Source organism: Crocuta crocuta, unplaced genomic scaffold (assembly GCF_008692635.1).
Source record: "Crocuta crocuta isolate KB4526 unplaced genomic scaffold, BGI_CrCroc_1.0 scaffold209, whole genome shotgun sequence".
Taxonomy (NCBI): domain Eukaryota; kingdom Metazoa; phylum Chordata; class Mammalia; order Carnivora; family Hyaenidae; genus Crocuta; species Crocuta crocuta.
Window position 1 is genome coordinate 4,715,495 of NW_027551566.1, and position 24,437 is coordinate 4,739,931.

Consider the following 24,437-nt stretch of genomic DNA (forward strand, 5'->3'; position numbering starts at 1 on the left):
GGCGTCTCTACTTGTTTCTTCCTTCTCCTTTCCCATTGGAAAGTTCCATTTAGGTCTTTCCCCTTGACTTAAAGCTTATTTTATAAGAAAAAATCATCAAGCCTCCATTATAATCTAGCTTTCCTACAATTTTTGTATCATAGGTTTGTCGTTGGGATGTTGCTGGTGAACAAAGTCACCTCAAAACTCATATGACATTTGACACATTGATGATAAAGGACGCCCTGCAGATATCTTGATAGTAAAAATGCTTGCCTTTGATTTCTCATGCTTGGATAAAAGCAAATAAATGCCACAAAAAAAGCCACAGTGGCTTATGTTTTATTCAAACAAATAGGGTTTTGGAGTTGAGATGTATATTCTATCATGAGAGACATCCCTGGTCAATAACTGCTGTGCTGGTACCCTCACTAGTCACACCTGCCCCTTCACCTACATTCTTATATCCTTCCTATCACGAATTTATTAGTGACTTATCTGTCATCTGTGGTCAGTGGCTCCAGAGAAAAAGACAAGTTGCAGCCTCTGCCTTCTGTCCAGCTTGGAGTAGCCCTATGGGGTGTCCTCTTGGGTGCTGACAGACATCTTTGAAGGCACTGTGAGGTGGGTCACACACACTGGGATGGGGAGGGCAGGTTGGCCTGAAGCCTCCGTGGTGGAAATCAGAGTCCGTTAACATCAAACCAAAGGAATTCCCAGACTCATTTGGCTGTGGTGGCATTTAAAACTCTGTGGGCTGAGATCACCAGTCACCCCCATGCTACCCCAAACTGTGCAGCACCAAACACTAGGAACTTCGCAGTGTGAAGTCTTCATCTCTCGGGCCAAGCACATTTCTCACTTGGTTCATTCCATCCCCAGGTTCAAAACAGCAAGACTCTTCTAACAGAAAAATAAAGCTGGTAGGCTGGCTTGGAGAACTTGCCTCAGGTTAAACTTTGATTCCTGGTCCCTTATAAATCCAAAAGCAAATTCAGCTGGCGTGTTTTGAACCCAAGGAAAGGGTCTCTTGGCAACTAAATACCTAAGAGACTAGTGGAAGAATTCAAGAACTACTTGATTAATTTGCAGTGCAAAGAAGTTTCCCTAGAGCTCCAGGTGCTGGTATCCCTTGTACTGGTTACCCCCTCTCCTGGTGTCAGTGTCCTTGGGAAGCCAAATAAGGCTCAGGAGGCTGTGGGTGGGCATGGAGTCTGACCATTGGCAGGTGGATGGTGTTGTCTGGGGATGGCTTTCTGTGCAGTGGGCTCTGTCCTCAACAGACCTGAGCTCTTCAGAGACTAGAATTCTCCTTTATACCAGCCTGAGGGTTTCCTTATGCTTTACACCTCTAGATCCCATCTGCCAACTTTTGTTTTCTTGACTGTCCATTTCCCTAAGCACTCACGTGCTGAGTGCTGGCCCTTCTCCCCATCTTTTGTGTTGAACCCTTCTTTGGAACCACCCAGCTGGCTATAACCAAACCGTCGTCCTTGGTGCTGATGTTACTTCGAACCCCCAGAGTTTTTAGAACCCCTTATTGTCTCTTACAAGCATGGTCTTTAATCTTGGCATTTTGATTTTTAGAAATTTTTGTCAAATTAAACTCTTTGCATCCAAGAGCTTACTCTGGCTATGAGAGCACCAGTTCCCCTAATTAAGCACTTCTGTCTCTAAATATAAAATGCTTAGGGGTGCCTGGGTGGTACCGTCAGTTAAGTGTCTAACTTTGGCTCAGGTCATGATCTCACAGTTTGTGGGTTTGAGCCCTGCGTTGGGCTCTGTGTTGACAGAGGGCTCAGAGTCTGAAGCCTGCTTCAGATTCTATGTCTCCCTCTCTCTGGCCCTTCATCATTCATGCTCTGTCTTTCTTTCTCTCTCAAAAATAAACATTAAAAAAATAAAAATAAATGCTTAGCTATGTTTCCCAAAGTTTTATAGTATGTGGTTTTCACTGCAATGAAAGCCATTGATCACCTGAAAACCACTCTTACTAATTTATAAGTGATAATAACAATGACTGTACAGTAATAACACAATAAGAATGATCAGGTTTAACTTAATCTTTTGGAAATCAATTTTTGGACCTAAGTATTGAAAAGCAGTGTTTCAGTTTGTCACAACCTCAGACTTTGGACCTTATGCCTTTCAATGGCTGGTTTTGGTCATAGCCTCTCTTAAGATTTTACTCATTTGGTTTGATACATATTCTATTATAGGAGAAAACTAAACATTGTTTTTACAATGAACCATGATAAATAAAATGCATTAACACTTTATTAATAACTATTAAGATTGCTAGAATAGTGTGTGGTTACATGGGTTACAGCTACTTTGTAATGCTATCCATGAGGAGTGGTTTGCCATGTAAATCAGTACTTAACTATATTTTAAGAGAATGTCAAGCTCTATCTGTGGTAGAGGCTCTGATGCTCACCACGTATTCCATTAGTTGTCCTACATTTCCCAGTTGCTTTGCATTTAGGTGTGGTCATTGACCAGTACTGACCAATGCATAGCAGCTTAAATGGCATACTGTAAAACCTTGGATTGCGAGTACTTGTTCTACAAGTGTTCTGCAAGACAGGCAAACATTTTTAATACACTTTAACTTGATACATGAGTGATGTCTTGCAATACAAGTGCTACACGATGCCGAATGTCACATGATCACAACTGAGCCAATGGTTCTTGAAATTTACTTTAATATACAAGTGCTTTGGATTACAAGCCTATTTCCAGAACAAATGCTGCTCGCAAACCAAGGTTTTACTGTATATGTATGTCTCCTTCAATCTGAACATAAAGAGTGGATGAGTGTCCTCCATGGGTTCTCTTCCGTGTAGTGATTTAGCAATCTTGTGTTTTGATCACAAACTATAAGACTGAAGATTAAAGCAGCCTGAATCCCTCAGCACTGGCCCTGGGGAGTCACCTGAACCCACCGAAGAATTAGTGTGAACGATATGCCTTTGCTGTGTTAGGCCACTGACATTTTGGGGCTGCTTGTTATTACAGCATAACTCAGTCTAGCTTGATAAATACATTCTAGAATAGTCTTTATAAAAGATTTTTGATCACAAGTCACAATTAGAAATATTTTACCTTGCGATCCAACACACACACACACACACACACACACACACACACACATTCCCAAAGCAGACATTTTAGGAAATACTTACTAATATGCATGACCTATTCCATTCTATTCCAGTTTCTCTTCTATTCTATTTTATTCTCTTCCAAAATGTTGCTCTTGACTCTCTAAATTTTTTTACAACCTAATGGGATATAACCTGGGTTTGAAAAATGCTACTGTAGATTGTAATTTGTATATGATTTATCTGCTAATTATGAATCTCTCAGGCAAATTTATGAAAGCAGGCTTTTTAGCTTTCTTTTTGGCAACTTTTTGTTATCTGCTCCTAGAACAGATGAAAGTGTTTTTATGTAATATATTTCACATCCCACGTAATTTCTGGAAGGCAATGCTTTATTGTTAAGTCTCCTAATTTACAACATGTCTTTTTAAATTTACTTATAAAATTCTGTCACAGGGAGTAACAATGTTAACTTGATTAATCATTATTCACTTATTTTCATTTTTTAAAATAAATGATTATAAATAATTGTCTCTTGCATTGGGATCAGGGATATCATAAAAACCTCACTAGCTGGACATATTTGTTGTGTTAATTAATACTGGTGCAAAAAATGAAATAGAGACCAAATATTTGTATATAGCACTATATATATTTTTATATACTGTATACTCATATCAAAACTTGCCATTTCTATTAAGAAGCTGATAAGTTACTCTCTAATTTCATAAATTATACCACAGCTGTGAAAATATGGACAACTATTTTATATTTTTGATGCTATATAAGACATTTAATGTTTATACAGAGAGCTGCAAAAATCACAGAGGTGATGTAATGGGAATCGATGAACATTTTCACCTGAATTTCCACCGGCCTTTTTCTTCAGCCAGAATCATCTTGATAGTCTCTGAATATTCTTTTCGAGATGAATATGGTGTCTGTTTCTTCAATAAATACACATACACACATTTTAGATATATGTGTGTATATACATTTATACAAGTGTATATATATATATATACACATACATACACACATGTATATAGTCTACATATGTATATATATTTCTGTGTGCACTTATACACCTATGCACACATAATGTCCTTTGGTTTATTTTCAGACTGTTAATATGAAATGGATTTTTGATGGTTTCTATTAATTTTTTTCTTTAAATCTAAACTGGTTTAAAAAGACCTTTGCGACAGGTAATAAATTTCTTTTAAAAATCATAAATAATATTACATTTTAAAGCATCATATAGAGAAGGTCATACGGTGTTAGCGAAGACAGAAATTCATGCCAATATGTGGAGGGGAAAGAAAATGGGTTTTACAGAGTTTTCTCTTAAAGTTGCCACCTTCAGGGAACAGAACCTAGTGCCCTGTGTTGCTGGCTTTAAAGGAAAGGTGCTCCAAGCTTCGCTACGTGCTCCCATGGGAAGGGAGAAGTGCAGCCAGGAGTGGTTGACCTGTTCCTGGGAATCAAATCAAAGAAATAACTCATTTCTTGGGAATGGATGGGCATTGGGATTGCTGATGAGGGGACAATCCTCGGGTAGAAAACCAAAGGGATGACAGGTCAGAAAGCATTTCTATTTGGTAATAAAATGGTGCTGTGTCTTTTGGGGTCAGCAGGGAGAGACGTGTCACCTTTGGGTTGCATGTTGACTACCTTCATGGGTTGCTATCAACATGGTGACTGACTGTGTGCTTTCCCTACAGAGGTCTATCTCTTGCTTCCTTCAGGTCTCACGTTGCTGGAGGAAGAGTCAGCATCCCCCCCACCCTCCAATTTGGCAGAAGAGGCTCCACACAAATGGAGGTCCACATCTTCGAACATGCCCCCTTCACCCTTCACACACCTCTTCTAGAACACAGGCTATTCCCCCAACATATCAAAGAAACCACAACCATATGTTTTGGAAGTCAAAGCCTAAGTATATGTATGCCAAAAATACTCATTTCATGTCTCACTTACATCAGATGAAGAAGCCCCAAAGTGATTTAGGAAAAGGAACGTTCCTGTGTTCTAAGCTACAAAGCTATTCTTTACTTGACATGTGGCCAGACTTCCCTTGCCTTTTTTTTTTCTTCTGAATAGCTATGTGAGGGACCCCAGAAAATTGGGGCTAGGATGAATTCTATACAAACTGAGTAATTTGGGTTTCTCTAGCAGATTTTACCATAACTCAGAGCAGCAGCTGGTGAAAAGGACAGCCAAGCTACGTAGGTTTTATATGTATCACGCTGGCTGAGTAGGACAACACCTGTTGGTGTTGGTGGTTAGGATTTCCAATGCTCATGCATTTTGACTGTTTCTTTCCCCAGCCAGTAATCAGGGCTGTCACGGATGGTGTCTTTCGCATCATAACTACCATCTATGTCACTGAAAAATCTTGCTAAGCTCAAAACATTTTTCCCCAAAGGATCGACGGCATCTGTTGTGCTTTAGAGATTCAGAGCTCACCTTCTGTTATAATCTTTTTCTTTTTATGTAACAGGTTCTCAGTTGAGACCATGAATTAGCATTCTTGGAGTCACTGTGCATGGCTTTTTCAATGCAGTCTCTTCTCAGATATGAAAAAAATGGAGGAGAAAGCTGTCCCAGTTTTGTTTGCTGGCTATCACCTATTTGAATGACACAAACAAAGAGCTTAGAGTCACAAATAGGACATAGGTGTTGATGGGAACACTGTATTTGGGGCAGAGAATGAAAAAGAGTGCTTCCATTGTAAAGAAAAGAATTAGTGACAGTGAGCGAAGCTTCAGGTCAGGGGGTTGGGATCGCTTATGTGAGGGTGACAGTAATTGCTAGGCTCCTGACAGAGTGTGGAACGAGGACAGAGAAGGCAGAGATGGGGGAGGGAGGGAGGCGGTGGAGGCCCGGGTGTGGTGTTAGTTCTCACGCAGGATGCTCTTCAGACTTCTCTCCACGGCTTCATCCAGCTCCTCTTCCAGCTCCTCCTTCTTGGACATGGCCAGCTTGGACTGGTAATCCCTCACAACCTGGTCAATGTAAGGGGCGCTCTGCGTGCCATGCAGCATTAGTGTCCATTCCTTCAGCACCCCCTTCTGGGGTGTGCTCCCAACAAACCCCAGCTCCAGGGTCCAGGTTCCTCGGGCGTCTTCCCCCCATGTGTGGGTGGTCATGAAAGGCCACTTGTCAAAGCCCACCTTGGAGTCATCATCCCTCGGACGTCGGCTCAGCAAAATGGACTTGGTGCCCATTGGGGAAGTCATGTTGATGTTTAGGTCTCCTCTCCTGCTTGCATTGACTGTGATGACAGCTTGGACATGCTCAAGGTAGCGGACAAAGTTTTCTTTCCCCTCACACGCATCGGTCGTGAGGGTCAGCACCAACTTGCCGGTGGAGGGTATTTTCCTGAGGGCAAAGTGAAGAGATATGGTAAGGGATGGGCACACCACACTTAGGGTTTTGAAGGCAGGTTCAGGTACCAGGAAGTGCAGGGGTTTTGGGGTTAATCAGACAGACCAGCTGTGTGAGCCTGGGCACCTTACCTATGCCTTCTGAACCTTCTATGCGGAAGGGGAATGTAGTGGATGCTGTTCACGCCCTTCTCACTTCTAAGTCACCTCTGCATTCAGCTGTGGCTGAGGCTGTGGCTCCCATGTGACCTGATTGCTTCCCACCTCAGGTGTCAGCATCTCCTGGCTTCTCTCCTGGAGCTTTCCCCCAAACCATTGGAGCTTGCTTAGCCTATGTGCAGGGCAGCCCCAAAGTGTCAGGGACTTAATCCCTCAGGGACAACTCCCTACCAGTGACTGGGATAGAAAGTGATAAACAGACCTTGGTTTCCCTGTTCCTCAGGAGGACAACTCAGTGTCCCCAGTGGGACTGGGCCTGTTGCCCACAGTGACAACTTGCTCATCAGTGCACTCCTGACTGGCTCTCAGGACTCCATTCCTCACTTGTGTTTCCTGGGATCATCTCTCAAAAAATTGTCAACACCCATCTCTCACTTCTGGGTCTACTTTTGGGACAGCCCAAGCTGAGACAGGAGCTCATAATGCCTTTCTTTTAAAGTGCTAAGTATCTTGGGGTGCCTGGGTGGCTTAGTCGGTTAAGCATCCGACTTTCACTTAGGTCATGATCTCACGGTTCGTGGGTTCGAGCCCCGCGTCGGGCTCTGTGCTGACTGCCAGCTCAGAGCCTGGAGCCTGTTTCAGTCTGTGACTCCCTCTCTCTCTGACCCTCCCCTGCTCACGCTGTCTCTCTCTCTCCTAGAAATAAATAAAAATATTTTTTTTAAAAGTGCTAAGTATCTTGATAAATAGAAATTATTGAGAATATGATTATTACTATCATAGAAAAAGCTGATATGGGGTTAATTAAACCTAGTGAAAGATTCCTCAGTTGACTTCCCATACAACCAATCTACTTCCTGGATATGGCCTCCTTTGAAGGCAAGATGCTCAAAGGTTCTTGCATCAGAAATGTAATAAACTACACTTGAGGACTGCACAGTGTAATGGAAAGACTCCAGACATTAGGAACAAACCTCTCTGTGTTAGAATTCTCTTTGATGCTTACAGGTCAGGAGAGCTTGGGCAAATTATTTAAATACTTTGGAGTCTCATTGTCCTTATAGTTGGGTTTTGTGAGATGAAATCAGACTGTGCATGATAACACAAAGCACAGTGCCTGGATCAAGGTACTAGCTCCCCTTCTCTGGGCTTTTCCCTATGTGAATATCCTCCCTTGACAGGATTTTTGTTTTGGAGCATAAAATGGTGGGTATTTTAAAGCCCATGTCTTGTAGAGCCCATCTACAAAAAGATGCTCATACACCCAGCTCAGAGGCAAGTCTTGGTTCTGCATGACCCTTGGGACCAAAGCCACAAACCTGGGAGGTCTTGCTGAAGCTTAGCCTGTATCTCAATGATAAAAGGTCAGTACTCTCCTGAGGAGCTTTCAAAATATATGCTTTAATAGTTTCATAAATGCTGCTGTGTGTGCTCTGCATGGATGCTGATGCTGAATGATACATGAAATATCCATTTGCCATGAAGATCTACTGATGGTGGTGGAAGCAGGGTACAAAGCTCTAGGAAAATCATCCAGTTTAGTGGAGAACAAGCATCAGGTCAGCTTTGGAGGTCAAAGTATGGAAAGCCACTAGCTAGATCTCTTCAAAAAGATGTAATTTAGGGGTGCCTGGGTGGCTTAGTTGGTTGAGCGTCCGACTTTCGCTTAGGTCATGATCTCACGGTTCGTGGGTTCGAGCCCCGTGTTGGGCTCTGTGCTGACTGCCAGCTCAGAGCCTGGAGCCTGTTTCAGTCTGTGACTCCTCTCTCTCTGACCCTCCCCTGCTCACGCTGTCTCTCTCTCTGTCTCCTAGAAATAAATAAACATTAAAAAAAAAAAGATGTAATTTACTCACAGTAGGGCCAGAAACTTAACAGGTAAGCTGATCCATGACCAATAATCATTTGGGCACCCACCTATAGGTACAGAGCTATGTGGGTCCAGTTATGGGCAAAGTATTTGAACTATCTGAGCTAATTTTCCTTACTTGTACAATGGAGATATTACTTCTTATACTGGGAAGAATTGCTGTGCAGATAAAATATGTACACACACTCATATGTCATATATTTACAAATGCTTAGACCAGAACTGGCCATTAGAACTTTCTGCAGTGATGCAAGTGTTCTGTACCTGTACTGTCCAATATAGTAGCCACTGGTCACATGTGGCTGTTGAGCATTTGATGAGTGTAAGTGAGGAACTGAATTTTTATTTATTTATTAAAAATTTTTTTTAATGTTTTATTTACTTCTGGGAGAGAGACAGCATGAGCAGGAGAGGGTCAGAGAGAGAGGGAGACACAGAATCTGAAACAGGCTCCAGGCTCTGAGCTAGCTGTCAGCACAGAGCCCAACGTGGGGCTCGAACCCACGAACCGTGAGATCATGACCTGAGCTGAAGTCGGACACTTAACCAACTAAGCCACTCAGATGCCCCAGGAACTGAATTTTTAATTAAATTTAATAATTAATTCAAGTTTATCTAATTTTATTAAACAGTCACCTGTGGTTAGTTGTTCCCTATACTGGATAGCACAGATGTAAATTATTTGCATATGTTCATTTTGAACCCGATACCACTACCACCACCACCACCACCACCACCATGAAAATCTCTCAGCCTTCTCTTATAAGCATGTTCCGTTTTTGTCAAACTGTCAATTCTGTTTGGCAGGTCTTCCTGCCACCTTGCTGGAGGTTCCTGGGATGTCCAGACCTCAGGTATGAGTGAAATGCCACATTCTACTTCTGAGCTCTACAAAGACAAAGAGGCAGGTCCTTCTAGACTTGAGCCTCAGGGGCTCTGGAATTCTCCAAGAGTTCATCAAGTGACAGTCCCTTTACAAGCCAATTCACGGAAACTCTGGCAGAAAAGTGACATTGCTTTCCCCAGGGGAAACTGGAAATATTTCTTTGACTGGCTAAGAATCAGAAACGGCAGGGCCACAGAAGCTGGGAATCAGATCCACCGCCTACATGCAACGGGGTTTCCATAAATGAACAATGAGGTCTTTCATACAGGAGGGAAGGTATTTCAGGGCCGAGCTGATCTCTTAGGATAGAAAGAGAGAAATCTATTTTGGACCAAGCCGTAAACAACCTTTAAGCACACCATGGCTAAGGGGGCTTCAGTAGATGCCATGCCTCATCCAGATTCCTCCGTAGCTGCTTTGAGCTGGGACAAATGACTCTCGGCTGTCCCCTTCCTTGCAGAAGGGGAAATTAGAAGACAGGCTGCCTGTTGCTCTGCCTGAGGGAAGAGGGAGTGTATCTGTGAGAAGGGCTGGAGGAGGCTAAAACATGATCGGCATTTTGTCCTCACCTTGGAAAGCAGAAGACAGATTAGAGTGGAGACAACCACCCTGACTTACATTAGGATTCACAAATTGTCCCAGCAGCCTTGGGGTTGGCGTCCATGTGGGGGTTGAAGGACACTCCAGGTACTCTTGGGGAGTCTGGCTTGTTTAGTGCCATGGAGGTATTGCCTGCTTGCAGAGCTCTGTCATTCCTGCCCTGCCATGTGAATGCCCACTGAATGCATGGCGACTAAGCCCCTGAGAGACGGAATATTCCAAAAGATTCTTCTTGGAAGGTTATGTCACTTTGAAATGAAATTAAAAGCCCCGTGTGAATGAAAAACAGCAAGCTTGGAAGAGAAAGAACACCATTTCCCCCTTTCACAGGAAAGCTTCTCTGCAGGCATCATGGTGTCCGGAGAGCAGAGGAACAGGATTGCCAAGGGTTTCTTATCACCTCTTTTTTTTTTTTTTTTTGTCCACTTGTATTTTCTGACCATATATTGCTTTTATGAGAAGAAGAGAATATAATCCATCCTTATTTTGAAGGAAAAGCAAAGCCTTATTCCCTCAGGAACAGTTAATTTATAGGTTGAAATAGGAGATGGTCACTTATAGGACTGAGACTGCTGAGATCCTTCAATAGTCCTACAGGCCACGTTCTGGAACTCATTCGCTGCAGAAAATGAAGCAGCCACGAGAGGTTTGAGCTGCTCTCTGAACTTTGCGGGAGTGTGTACAGAAAGGAGCCTTGTGTTTGAGTCTCATCAAAGATCAACTTGGGGGCCTGAGGATTGGCTTGTATCTTGATTACATATTGTTGCAAATAAGTGGCCGACTGCCTCGTGTCTAGAAATAGGCACTGCTTTCCAGAAGGAGCCCGTGGCATGCTGTTTGCATTCTGAATCCTCAGCTGTGTAAAAATAATTAGTTGTGCTACAGTTGTTTTATTAGGGTAACAATACTATTAATAACAGCCACCCTTCCTTGAGTGTTGAAGATGTCTGCTCTGTGGCAGGCACAGAACACTCAACAGGTGGGCATTACCTCACACGGGAAGATGCTGCAGCTTGGCAGTGACGGGTCTACGGTCCTACAGCTGGTTCGGGGCCCAGCACATGCTTCTCTCTCTCTCTCTCCCATGCTGCTTCTGGCGTTCGTGTCAGGTTTTAACATCTACTTTCAAATTCACTCAAAATTCCAACTTTGCCCCAGCCTTGAAAGAGCTGAATGAATAGCTCTCTTGGGTGCAGGGGAGAGTGGGGACGGTTTATGTGTCAGCCCTTGGGGGACACGTGGCTGCTGACCGCCAGTGAGCAGGCTTGGGTTTGCTCTCCTCATTGCACACAGCTGGCTTTGTGCGGACACTCAGGACCAGTTGTATTTTTCCTTCTAATTTTAGTGGAGCACCCTCCACTGACTTTGCTGATAATGTCTCTTTAGAAAATTGCTTTTCAAATTGACTGCTTCCCTGGGAAGATTAATGCTGAGGAAACCCACAGACCTGACAGTTGGCACTCAGTCCACTCAGGGGCTGTTTCTGTGCAGCCCCACACGTCTTAGTGATCGGCTGTAGGTGCCTCTGTCCCAGCCCCTCAGGAGTGTGATTCATGGTGACCAACCTGTTTTCAGTCAGTAGCACAGCGGCCTGGGCACTGCCCTAAGGACCAACCTGTACCCTCTGAGTTCCGCAAAAAGCACATGTGGGGCACCTGGGTGGCCCAGTCGGTTGAGCGTCTGACTTCAGCTCAGGTCATGATCTCACAGTTCGTGAGTTTGAGCCCCACATTGGACCCTGTGCTGACAGCTCAGCGCCTGGAGCCTGCTTCAGATTCTGTGTCTCCCTCTCTCTCTGTCCCTCCTCTGCTCAAACTCTGTTTCTCTCTGTCTCTAGAAAAATGGATAAATGTTAAAAAAAAAAAAAAAGGCACATCTGGCCTAGATATCACTCATGTGCACCTGAGATCAAGTTCAGGTGTGGGGTAGATGAGGGTGCAGAGGGCGTCAGGGGATTCAGAGTCCTTCCATGAGGCTGGGTCTCCTTCCCCAGGTCTCCTGGCTGGTATGTGGGTCCTTCCGCTGCCATTTAGCCATCTTCCAGTACCCAGTGCTGCTGGCCGAACACTCATTCATTCATTAAAAAAATATTTACCACATGACTGCTGGGCACCAGGCACTGTTCCAGGCACTGAGGCCACACCGGCAAACAGGACAGACTAGGTTCCTGTGCCCATGGGGGGCCCAGCTGAGTCAGTGCTGACATGGTTTTCTAGCTTCCCATCATTGAAAACCAGGCTGCCAAAACTGGATACAGTTCTGAGGTAGCTGTGAGCTACTGGGCCTGACACATGTCTGGGCCTTGGATCCTCTAACTGGAACATAGAGACTTACTGCCTCTGGCTCCAAATTCAGCATTTGTGTGGATCATGACAGAGTGTTACATGTACTCAGAAACAGAGATAGCCTGTCTTGCATCACCACCGACGTTCTCCGCCTTGCTCTCCTCCCTCCCCTAGCCCCTCAGTGCACAGAGCTGGGGGACCATGAGGGACCCATTGTTGGCCAGCGAGCGCTCGAAAAACAAGGTCTGCTATCAGCACGTACCCCAACTAAGCCTACTACTCCCCCAAACTCTGCAACAGGGCTGCCTTTCTGTTAATTGGTGCTAGTGTGCAGCCTGCTGTGGAGAATGGCTCCCTGGCACTGCCCGTGGGGGACGTCTCGGCCCCTACCTGCTGCTGCCTGAGCTTCTGTAAAGGAGCCAACACCATAAGCTTTTCTCCCTCTTGGCAAGTCCCTTTCTGTAAATATTTCCCTCTTTGCAACAAGGGAAGCAGGTTCCAAGCCCAGGGCTTTGACAGGCATTGGGGTTCCTGGTTCCGTGAACCAGAACGATTTGCTTTAGCTTCATGAGCCTCCTGTCTTTGCACCTGTAGATGAGACTACCCCACCAGCCTCCTGGGACAAAATGAGGTGGTAGAAGAAAAGAGCAGCCTCGGCAACTGTCTGAGAGTAGCTCTTCTGTGCCCACACTCTCCCAGGACCACCTTGGGCAGACGTCTGGGCTGCTAGAGTGTTGTGCCGTCCGTCCGTGTCAGGGGAGCGAGATTTAGGGGATACTGGGGGAGGCACACGCTGTGAGCTCTGGCCCGGCTTTCCTTCAGGCTCGACCTCTGGACACCCCTTCATGGGGTTGTTATCCAGTTTATACTTCCTGTTCTGTTTGCATTATTTAGCATCCTTACTGTGATGGCGTAACTACCAGATGGACATCAGGGCTGAGCTGTCCAAGAAGGAAGCCACATGTGGCTTTGGAAACTTTAGTTCCCAGGCACATGAGCCACATTTCTAGCACTCCCTAGCCACGAGCTATTGTATTGGACGCTCAGATACAGAACATTTCCACCATGGTACCAAGACTTCTGGGCCTTCCAAGTCATGCAAATAACTGTTCTGAACTTGAATAAGGGCAGTACAGTGGTCAACGCCAGTTGAATGTTTACTTCGGATTTATCCTTCCCTTCCCTATTTGGACAGTGGTTCCCAGTCTGGTCTCCATTCTGTCACCCTGTTTGTAGTCTCTGGCAGAGACAAGGACTCCTGGATGGCACTTAAGGAGTTTGGGGGCTGGGCCCACCCCCTACGTGGGTGTTTCAGAGTCTCCACCCCAGGGAAGGTTTTACTAGAGGAACGCCCCCCCAGGCCCTTTTGATATTTGCTGAACCTCACCTCCTCCAGCAGAGGAGGTCTCACTGAGATACACGGAGAGACCCCTCAGGCGATGCCCTACTGGCATCGGAGTGCCTGGGTTCAAATCCCAGTTTGGCTGCTCAAGAGCTAAGTGTTCTTTGGTGTGCCCTTAACCTTTCTGAGCCTCTTCTCACAAGTAAAGGCACTCCCCAGCTGACAGCAGGGCTGTCTGATGTATCACCTAATGTAGGGCCTGAGGGCACAGTAGGAGCTCCCTAAGGCCAATGTCTGAAGCAGGCTCTGAGCTGTCAGCACAGAGCCTGACACAGGGCTCAAATACACGAACCGTGAGATCATGACCTGAGCTGAAGTCCGATACTTAACCGACTGAGCTTCCCAGGCTCCCCACTAATAACTTTTTTTAAACAGAGCTTCATAAGCCTCACTTGACTTGCCAATAAAAATCAGCTGCTCTGTGGCCCTCCTGTCAGATTTCCCAAGACTGCCATGTACCTACATCATTTCTTTTTTTTTTTTTANGTTAAGAGGGTGATGGCACATTTCTCCTGGACTTAACCAGGATTAAATACAAGTAGTGTAGGTAAAAGGCCTCACACCAGCCACCTAGGAGGTGTTTCTCCCTGAGACACAACACTGACTTATAAGGAAAATGTAGCTTCCCCACATGCCAGAGTGATATCAGCACTTCCTCAGAGTCTGCCACCAAAGAGCCCAGAGATGATCATATCCCATTACAATTACTGATGGCATCTTGAAGTAGCATTTCGACCATCATGGCTGCCCTGAAATGATCGTGGCCATTAGACTTAGATTAGATGCCTGCCGCTAGGAGCTTTTTACATAATGTGTTGATGAGAGAAAGGACATAGATGACTTCATCACAAATTTGTTTTTCAACAAATTTTTATACCTAGTTTTCAATATCATTGGCTTCCTTTGTAGTCCTATGTATTTTATCTAGTGCGTCTAAAAACACTGTCCCGAGATGGAGTCCATAGACTTCACTGTACCGGCAAAGGGGCCAGGGTACAAAGGTTGAGGATTGCTAAAAGGAGGTTCAGGGAGGCCAAAGGTATTGTCCCGGTTTGGTGAAATCAAGATTGGAGTCTAGGTCTGCATAACTGACTATAAATCTGCAGAGGATCCAGGACCGAGGGTGAACAGAGAGGGAGGATGACTTTGGCCAAGCTCAGATGACCAACAGAAAGGAGGCGGGTGTGGGTGGTTAGAGAGAGCATTTTACCAGTATTTAAATGACATAATCACAGGTGTGTTTTCAGAATGGAATACTGCACAACAACGAGAGCAAATGGGCCACTACAACACACAAGCACTTGGGTGGATCTCATCAACATAATATTGAGTCAGGGAAACTGGACGCACCCATATCATGTGATTCTAGTTAGACAAAACCCAAGAAGTGGCAAAGCTAATCTATAGGGGCAGGAATGAAAATGGCTGTGTATAGGGGCACCTAGGTGGCTTAGTCGGTTAAGCGTCCGACTTTTGCTTAGGTCATGATCTCGCGGTTCGTGGGTTCGGGCCCCACGTCGGGCTCTGTGCTGACTGCCAGCTCGGAGCCTGGAGCCTCTTTCAGTCTGTGACTCCCTCTCTCTCTGACCCTCCCCTGCTCACGCTGTCTCTCTCTCTCTCTCTCTCTCCTAGAAAGAAATAAAACATTAAAAAAAAAAAAAAAGAAAATGGCTGTGTATAGATGTGGGTATGAACTGGAAGGGGGCATGAGGAATCTTTCTAGGGTGATGGAATGTTCCATCACATGGATCAGGTGGTGGTTTCCTAGATGTATACATCAAAACGCAAATAATGCATTTAAGTTCTATGTGTTTCATTGTAGGTAAACAATACCTCAATTAAAAACAATAAGGATAAGAATTGCTATTTCCATCTTACTGATGAATCAATGAGGAGAGAAATTAAATAAAAGGGGTCCTTATTGTCCAATCCTCTTGCTGTGATGGGAAGTTAAAAGGGAAGTAGGTGCAGGTGACCAGACCGGTGGTTTCTGTGTGGGGAGCACCTCACTCAAATCCCTCCAAATAGCTATCCATCTCACTCAGAATCAAATCAAGTCCTTATGCTGCTTCACAAGTAGAATGAATATGAAAATTGTGTTATAGTCACATAACAGAACATTATTTAGCAATGAGAAGAAACGAACTACAAGTATACTAAACATGGTCAAATAATTCTGAGCTGAAGAATCTAGATATAAAGGAGAAGACCGTGTCTGATTCCATTTATATTAAGTATAAAACATGCCAAATAATCTGTGGAGTTAGAAGAATAGTAGTTACTCTTGAGGAGGCCATGATGGAAGGGGACACAAAGGTCCTCTGAGATATTGGTCATGATCATGGTCTGTTAAGTGATCTGAGACCTAGTTACACTGATTGACTTGTGCATTTAAAAATGATATAAGCCAGTGAAACACTAAAGGATCACACCTAAAAGCAGGGGTTCTGAGGCACCTGTGTTCTGTGTACATGTGGTTCCTGGAGTTGTGCAACTCTACAGCTCTGCCTGGAAGCTGGTTGTCCCTGAATCAAATCCAGTGCATCTCGAGCAGACAGAGAGGGACTCTGATATTGTCGCCAATGCCACAGCATCATCTCTGGGGTGTTTTCAACATGCAACTGCCAAACCCCAANCCCTCCCCCATCTCACTCAGGGTCCTGCACGGAGCCTCCCACACAGTGGAATCTCTCGGGCACAGTTTTCCAGTCTTTAGCCATTTTCACCATGGCCCCTGCATCAAGGACCCCATAGCCAAAAAGGTGATTAAACTCCAGGCCAACCCCATTCCTCCGCCATTGATGGACCTCGTCGTGAAGCTGGTTCCGTTTGGAGGTGAGCACAGTCAGATGCTGCATGTCTCTCCAGGTCAGACCCAGGCTGGATACCAGAGGCAGAGAGATTCGAGAACAAGGGTAAGGACAAGGTGTGAGAGAGAGAGAGAGAGAGAGAGAGAGAGAGAGAGAGAATGACTAAGGACATATACCTCTTGTAGGATTTTGGAACATCTATGAGCCCCCAAGTCAAGGGAGGATTTCCATGCACCATTTAGAGCCATTATATATATATATATATATTTAAAAATCTTGTCTTTCTTACTGAATTAAATTTACTTCAAAGGCACATTCTAACACACACTGGAATGGTTGAAATGAAAAAGACTGACAGTACTAAGTACTGGCAAAGATGTGAAGCCACTGGAGCTCACATACTTTGCAGATGGGATTGTAACTTGCTGCTGACACTTTGGAAAAAACTATTTGGCTTTTATCTTCTCATGTCCCAGTGTCCAAGCTATGGCCCAGAAGTTCCATTCCTAGGTATGCATCCCCTCAAAATGTGTGTATATATCCAGCTGACATGTACTGGAATGTTTACAGGCCCAAACTACAAAGCCTCCAAATACCCATCCGCAATAAAATGCATAAACCAACTGAGATGTATTTATAGGATGTAAAACACTGTCTTACAATGAGAATGAATGAACTACAGCTACTCTGAATAACATAGATGAATCTCTCAAATAGAATGTCACTCTAATGAAGCCAGACCCAGAAGAGAACATACTGTATATTATTACGTTTGTTTAAAGTATAAAAACAGGCCCAACTAATCTGTGCTGTCAGAAGTCAGGTAAGTGGTTAGTCTTGGAGCAGGGGCTGGACGGGGACGCAAGGGAGCTTCTGGGTGCTGCCAGTGCTCTGCTTCTTGATCTGGGTCTTGGCAACATGGATGTGTTCCATTTGTGTGAATGAGGCTGTCATTTCTTCAAGAACAGAGATGGTATCTTCAGCATATTTTTGTCCCCAGGGCCCAGGACAGCAGCCCTTTATACACTGTTTGCCCAGTGAATAAACAAATCTGCTTGCACATGCTATTGTCTTTGGAAATCAGTGTCTAATATAACTCATGGCCTGTGTTTTTCAAAGGGCAGGTCAGAGCCATCTGTTGCCCAGGAAAGCAACTTATTGCAAAGATTACCTACCTGGGCTGTACATTAAAATCTTCTGGTGAGGAAACTTCAAATCCCATTGCTTAGGCTACATCTCTGACCAATTAAATAAGAAATTTCTGGGAGTTAGACTCAGGCTTTGGAAACTGTTAACACTTCCCAGGCCAATTCTAGTAGACCGTTAAGCTTGAAAACCCATGATTTAATGAACAGGACTATCATTAAAAAATAAACAGAATAGAACAGAAAAGAGTAAGAGCATGCATTAATTAGCATGTAATACAGGAATCTAATTTTCATGGAACTGTGTATGTGTGTGCGGTGTTGGGTTGCAATGCAAAATTTATTCCTGAGAGTCATAATTGAAAGGTGGAAAAGCCCTACATTGTGGTTCTCTTCAAACAATGCAAAAGACTAGGAACAACATAACTCATTTGATTCCAATACACGCAGTGTTCATTGGTTTGAAACTTTGAATCAGAGCCAAAAGATGCCAATGAATCATGTACTCTTGCAATGCAGACCTTCAGCTATTATGGAGAAAGTTTCAAGGAAGGTCACTGCTTATCTGAGAAATTTATGAACATATCTTGGACATATGGTCCCCAGGACCCAGGTGAGTGGTGTGAAACTTCCAGAAGTTGGTTATGGCTAAAAGCTCAGGGTTTTGTCAGAATGGGATTCTGAATTAATTACACATAGAAGTGTTGATAAATGAGGAGCTAGTGGTCTCGAGATGATCTGAGGGCTGGCTGGCAGGTGGATTATTGCCCATCTTTGCTGGGGGTTCTGCCACAAAGATGTGCAAAGCTTCCTGGAGCTTGGAGAGGGACCCTGTTAGACATTTCTCCACAGATTTATTCTCATGGAGTCTATGAGAAATAGAGAGAGTGCATCAGAACAAAGATCATCTCACTTCTAGAATAAACCAGATAGTCCATACACTTACGTAATTGAGTTTGTGACACTGTTTGGCCAGCCATTTTATGTATGTCTGAGAGGTAAAACTAAGTCCCTCATAATTCTGCCTTCTGAGTAATTTCAGAATTGACAGAATACACCATTGTGCAAAATGGTATTTCTTCAATTTCTGCTTTAAGCTTTATTCCTACCATGGTAGCTCAAGAATTGTAGGTCATACTTATTAAATAATAAAAAATAGTAAATTTACAGGTGATCTACAATATAAAGGTCACTGTGAACAGTGTAATAGGACAAATAACATGACAACTATTTTATATAATAAAAATATTATATTCCATACTTGTGTATGGAAAGGTCCTATACAATGAAGTGATTCTATGAGGGTCCTCTGAGTGTATACCAGCTCTGGGCACTGCAATGGTTGTGGCATGTCGTAGGAAGCTCCCTGCTCTTTCAGAGGCTACAGCCTAAGGGGACAGAAAGACAACTCAATATTTTAAAAGGGAGGGCTGCCATGATGGGGGAGCTCTCAACACCAAGAAAACTAACTGTGGAGCTGATGTGTTATCCCATCTAGGGAGTCTCAGACTCTGGTCCTCAAGTCTCCTGCATCAGAATCATGCAATGACAGATGTAGATTCCTGCCTCAATGCCCTTTCTATATTTTTAAGATAAGACAACAGAAATCCAGAGGCAGTAAATGATTTCCCACGTAGATGCCAGGAGATTGGAAGACATGGCTATTGTCTCCCTCATATCTATCCTCCCTCTTCCTTTTTAAGAAAACCTCAATTTTATTCAGAACAGCAACATTACCAGCTACAAAGCTACATTTCCCAGCCTCCACTGCAGTCTGGGGTGGTCGTGACAGTTCTGGCCAATGAAAAATAAGCCAAAGCCACTGGGTGATGCTTTTCAGAAAAACCTTTAAGAAGGCTGACTCAGATGGTGGATCTCTTTTGTCCCTGTGCTCTTCCAGTTTTTCCTGTCTGATATATAAACATGATGGCTGGAGCTCCAGCAGCACCTGGAGAATGTGAAGGTAGAAGAGCAGAAATCTAGAAAGAGCTGGATTCCCCAAATCCCAGGGGTACCCTCATAGGAGCCTGGGGCTCCTTACCTCTGTTTCATTTTTCACATGGCAGAAAAATAAAACCCTGTCTCAGTTTAACTATTGTTATTGGGATTTTCTGTTTCCAATCTTGACCTAGTCAGAGGCAGAGTCCAAATATTCACCTGCCAAACAACAGTATCTTGATTCATAGGTTTCTAGAGCTCTTGCTTTACTGCCTGCTCCTGGCCATGGAACAGCTGCAGCCTGGCTACTTACGGAGTCCTTGGAACAGGGCTTGAAAAGACAAATCCCTGGGCCATCCATCCCCAGAGATATGTATTCAGTGACTCATGGTTGAGACATGGGAATCTATTGCTTTCAAAATTCCATCCAGTGCTCAAATTTACCAGTTATCAGGGAAATGCAAATTAAAAGTAGAGTACAATTCTACTGAACAGTTATAAAAGTGGCTAAAGTGTGGAAGACTGGCAATACCAAGTGTTGGCAAGGATGTGGAGCAACCATTAACTCATACTGCCAGTAGGGGTGTCAATGGCTATTTGGAAAAATTTTGAAAAACTCTTTGGGGGTATCTACTAGCACTGCACATAAGTATATCCTGTGACTCAGCATACTGAGTGCCTGTTATACACCCAACAGAAATGCATTCATATGTTCACCGAAAGACATGTGTACAAATGTTCACAGCAATATTACTCATAATAGCCCCAAACTGGAAACAACAAGTATCCATTTATGCAGCAGAGTAATTAACAATAGTATGAATGACCTATAACCACACACAACAGTATGGAGGAATCTCTCAGACATAATATTAAGCAAAAGAACATATACTTGTACTTAGGTAATGGTCTGTTTCTTGATTTGGATGCTGGTTAACAGGGGTCTGCTAACTTTGTAAAAAGTCAGTGAGCTGTATCTAATATTTGTGCACTTTTCTCTGTGTCTCTTACACTTTGATAAAGAGTTTACATGAAGAAAAATCCATCTTCTGGAAGGTCTGTTTTGGAAACATATTCTAGTCCAATATGTGGGCCATGTTACTACAGATGGCTCTTTCAAGCTAAAAAATGGCCTCTATATAACCTACGCCTCAAACCTAGCTCAGCCTTTTTGAGCCACACAGAAAGCCCTGGGTCATGGAGAGAATGCAAAATATTTGTAGCTGGCAGTCACTCTCCCACCCCCATCCAAAGAAATCTTTTGAAGTTTTTTCTAGTCTTAGTCACACTGGGAAATGTGAGCGATATTCCCTGTGACTCAAGAAGCCATTTTCAAGCATTGGCAGAAAAGCACATTATTAAAGTAGTGACTGGGCAGGGCAGAGGAATAATGGCTTCCCTTTTCTACCCTGGAGTCCTGGGGCGTAGCTGCTCCACTTTCATGGTCCTGATGGGCATACATTTACACAGGATAATTTGTTTATTGCACCCAAACTGCTTTGGAAAAGCTTTCTTATTGGACCTCTGGGTGGCAAACAGCCCTCAACTGCTGTTACACGCCACCAAGGACTCCCAGTTGTCTCATCTCACGATAAAGAGAGAGAAGCTGTAGAAACTGTTCATGGAGAGGCTTTCCTACTTCCCCCCTCCAGATGCTCTCTTGGGCTATTTTGTTCTGAGCAGTGGTTTTAAGTGCTGGCTTCTGGAGTTGCTTTGCCCACAGGTGCAGAAAGCCAGAGGTGCCTTGGAGTTTACCTCCCCAGGCACAGCTCTCAGCCAGTGACTGACCACCACCAGGACATGGCAGCCCAGCATCCTTTCCCTGAGGGAGAACACACTCTGAGGCATAATTTACACCCCAGGGCTTCTTATGGGATCAGGCTGAAGCCAGAACTTCTGAAACTGTATCCTTACTTGGGTTCTTCCCCATCCTTAACCTGCTTCCTCTACTTTATCGTGGTTTCTCCCAAGAGTCCTTTCTTAATAAATTGCTTGCACCAACTTCTGTCTCAGGGTGTGGACCAACCTCAGGCAGTGGTGTTCTCAGAAATTTTAGGACCAGCTCCTGGGATGGCTTTGAATCACCACTGCCAAGTATCACTTTTTTTCCTCTTGATGGCAACAGAGATTTAAAAACCATTGCTCCAAAACAAAGTGTGCCCAGGTGGTGATGTCTTTTCTGTAAAGCTATCTGCAAGTGTATTCAAGAATGGTGAATAATTGGTGCACCGCCCATGAACCTGTTTAGAGACCCAGTAGCCTTGTACCATTACTTTGACGTATTTAGGTCATCTCTTTGTGTGCACAGAGGCCTGGGCAACTGACTTTTTGCTTGCCAAAGTGCAAGGCGACTTTGAGTCAAGTTCTGTCCTCTGAGATTGAAAGGGTGACCAGAACCCCCTTCTCCGTTTGGGAGTGCCCCTGCTCCCTGTTCTATGCAAGGCTCAGCAGCAGCCAGCAGGCTCCCACTGTCTGCTCCCACCTGGAGTGAGAAAGCCGGCTCAGACACCGGGGCCTGACAGGACTTCAGATAAACAGTTTCATCTTCAGGAAATGCACATACTTTGCAAGTTTTGGTCTCTGTGCTTAATAGAAACACTTCAATCAGTGTTTCCTGGAATCTTGGATTTTCCACCTGACTGTTCTTTGAAGAATCAGAGTTTGGCCTGGTCCAATGAAAGGAGTCACTCCCAATTCGGGGTCTTATTTGTAAAAGGAGGACAATTATGCCTCTTCTGCTTAAAGACAGAGTGTTGGACTAGGTAATTTTGCAAAGTCCTTTCCTATCTAGCAATCAATGCTTACCTTCTTTGCAAGTCAGAAAACGCACTGTATATATGGAGAGGAAAGAGTAGAGCTGCCTGGGGATTAATGCTAGAAGCTTTGGTTGCCTAGCAACGGCTGACAAGGATGGGAACTCAACTCCCCTTCCCCAGCAGTCTGAATCCAACTTCTCACAAGTTGATGGTGCTGCATTCTTGAACAGCTCCCTAACAACGTGGGCTTTGGCAATCACACCACACAGATGATGCCTGAGACCACATGTTCATTCTTCAGAGTAATGGGTGGGCAGGAATCTCTGTTGAGGACCAAATCCAAGGTGTGTTCAGCAACAGCAATGTGGCCTAATCTCCTCTTACTGGTAGCTTGGAAAGTTTCTTAGTAAAGCCCATTTCCTGGTCTACCTTGTGTGATTTTGCCCACCTTGTCTTAGTATTAAAAGTGACTTTACTTTTGGGGCGCCTGGGTGGCTTAGTCGGTTAAGCGTCCGACTTTCGCTTAGGTCATGATCTCGCGGTTCGTGGGTTCGAGCCCTGCGTCGGGCTCTGTGCTGACTGCCAGCTCAGAGCCTGGAGCCTGTTTCAGTCTGTGACTCCCTCTCTCTCTGACCCTCCCCTGCTCACGCTGTCTCTCTCTCTCTCCTAGAAATAAATAAAACATTAAAAAAAAAAAGTGACTTTACTTTCTAAGCTAATGAATCTTGAGTGGGGGCACCCTGCTTACCACATGTTCCAAAATGCTTTGCTAGATACCAGTTTGGCAACAGTTTTCTTTCATTTAGCTGACTGTATTACAGAAGTAAAATAAGCAAAGGATCCAGAGACGATAACACAATGGTTTACACAAAGAAAGAAATATCCACCTGTCCTTACTTGGGATCTGAATAAGTAGCTGATATGCGCTATTGAGTGTTGGGGTATTGTGCTTTTCTAAGGATGTTATTTGTAGAGTGTGTGTGTGTATCATTTTGGGCCCATGGTTCATTTAGAAATGTCCATCACAGTTCATTGGCCCTGACTCTTCAAGACTCTCACACCCACTTTTGCCTCCATAGACCCTTGGTATTGGGTGGAAAAACAAATGCCAGTTCCACCCTTGGCCCCAAGATGGAAACATACTTAGCCTCTAAAGCCAGTGCAAACACTCCCGCTGCCTCGGGGGCAGCCGCGGATGTCCCAGAATGCCTCAGAGTGCAGTTGCCATACAAATCTGTGGTTGCCTGGAAGGGAAGACATTCAATAATGAGTGAATAAGTCACTTTATTTTGAATCACAAAACAATACGAAGCAGAGGGTTATCTCTTTCTTTTATTTAAATTCTACCTTGTTCTGAGGACAATTAAGATGAAAGTAGGCTTAGCATCCATCCATCTATCTTGCCATACATTTTATTCTCACTTCCTAGTAGCCCATGCAAAAAGGGACAATTAGTTCCAGTCTGAGTGCTCATGAGACAAAAAACAAGTCAATTGTTCAGAGAGGCAAATTTGCAGCTATTCCAGAGACTAGAAAGACATCTGTTTCCAGGATCCTGAGAGGAAAATCTATAGCCAAAAATTGACAAGTCAATACTACCACCAAGTCAATGCAACCATGAGCATTGCCCTGGGATCAGTTTGGAAAACCCAAGCTTACAATGTCATTTGTTTCCCTTCACAAAGGAAAGAATAAACATGCTCAGCTAAAGTTTGCCTAGAAAGACAGGACATTAAAAAGAAAATGTGTCTCTAGATCTCACGAAGAGATGCTAAGACACACGGAGCCACGATAACAGATGTGTGAGTGATCACTTCCAGAATTCTTAAGTGGAGAGACTGATCAATAGGGTTTTAAAGGACTCACAAAGAGGGGAAAAACCCCTCATTTTCAGTGAGCCAGGGTGAAAGCCAGGGTGTTCATTAAGATCACGTCTAGACCACAGGACTTCTCCTTCCTCTGTCTGTAGGATCCTCAGAGAGGCCTATTAATTTGGGGTACAAAGTATCAGGGAAGTTTTAAAGGTATCTTTTGGGGGAAAATTACAATGTTCAGATAAAACTCAAGGCCTTTCTCTTGCCCAAGTAGAAAGAGAATCATAGATAAGGTTGAGG

The 24,437-nt window shown here is 44.2% G+C and overlaps 1 protein-coding gene across 2 annotated transcripts in view; it reads right to left on the reverse strand.

Moving 5' to 3' along the window:
• Window positions 1-3,124: 3,124 nt before the first annotated feature.
• PCSK2 (proprotein convertase subtilisin/kexin type 2) overlaps window positions 3,125-24,437 on the reverse strand; it is a 279,018-nt gene continuing 257,705 nt past the window's right edge. The window contains exons 10-13 of one of the 2 annotated variants that reach the window (XR_013331600.1): window positions 23,467-23,567; window positions 16,327-16,554; window positions 5,553-6,467; window positions 3,125-4,030 (exon numbers count right to left, since the gene is read on the reverse strand). Coding sequence is in view for 1 of the 2 variants with exons in the window: in XM_077750148.1 (XP_077606274.1) it covers window positions 5,981-6,467; window positions 16,327-16,554; window positions 23,467-23,567 (816 nt within the window). In the remaining variant the exon portion in view is untranslated. Of the gene's footprint in view, window positions 6,468-16,326; window positions 16,555-23,466; window positions 23,568-24,437 lie in introns of both variants that reach the window. The other variant, XM_077750148.1, reaches the window with a different exon arrangement.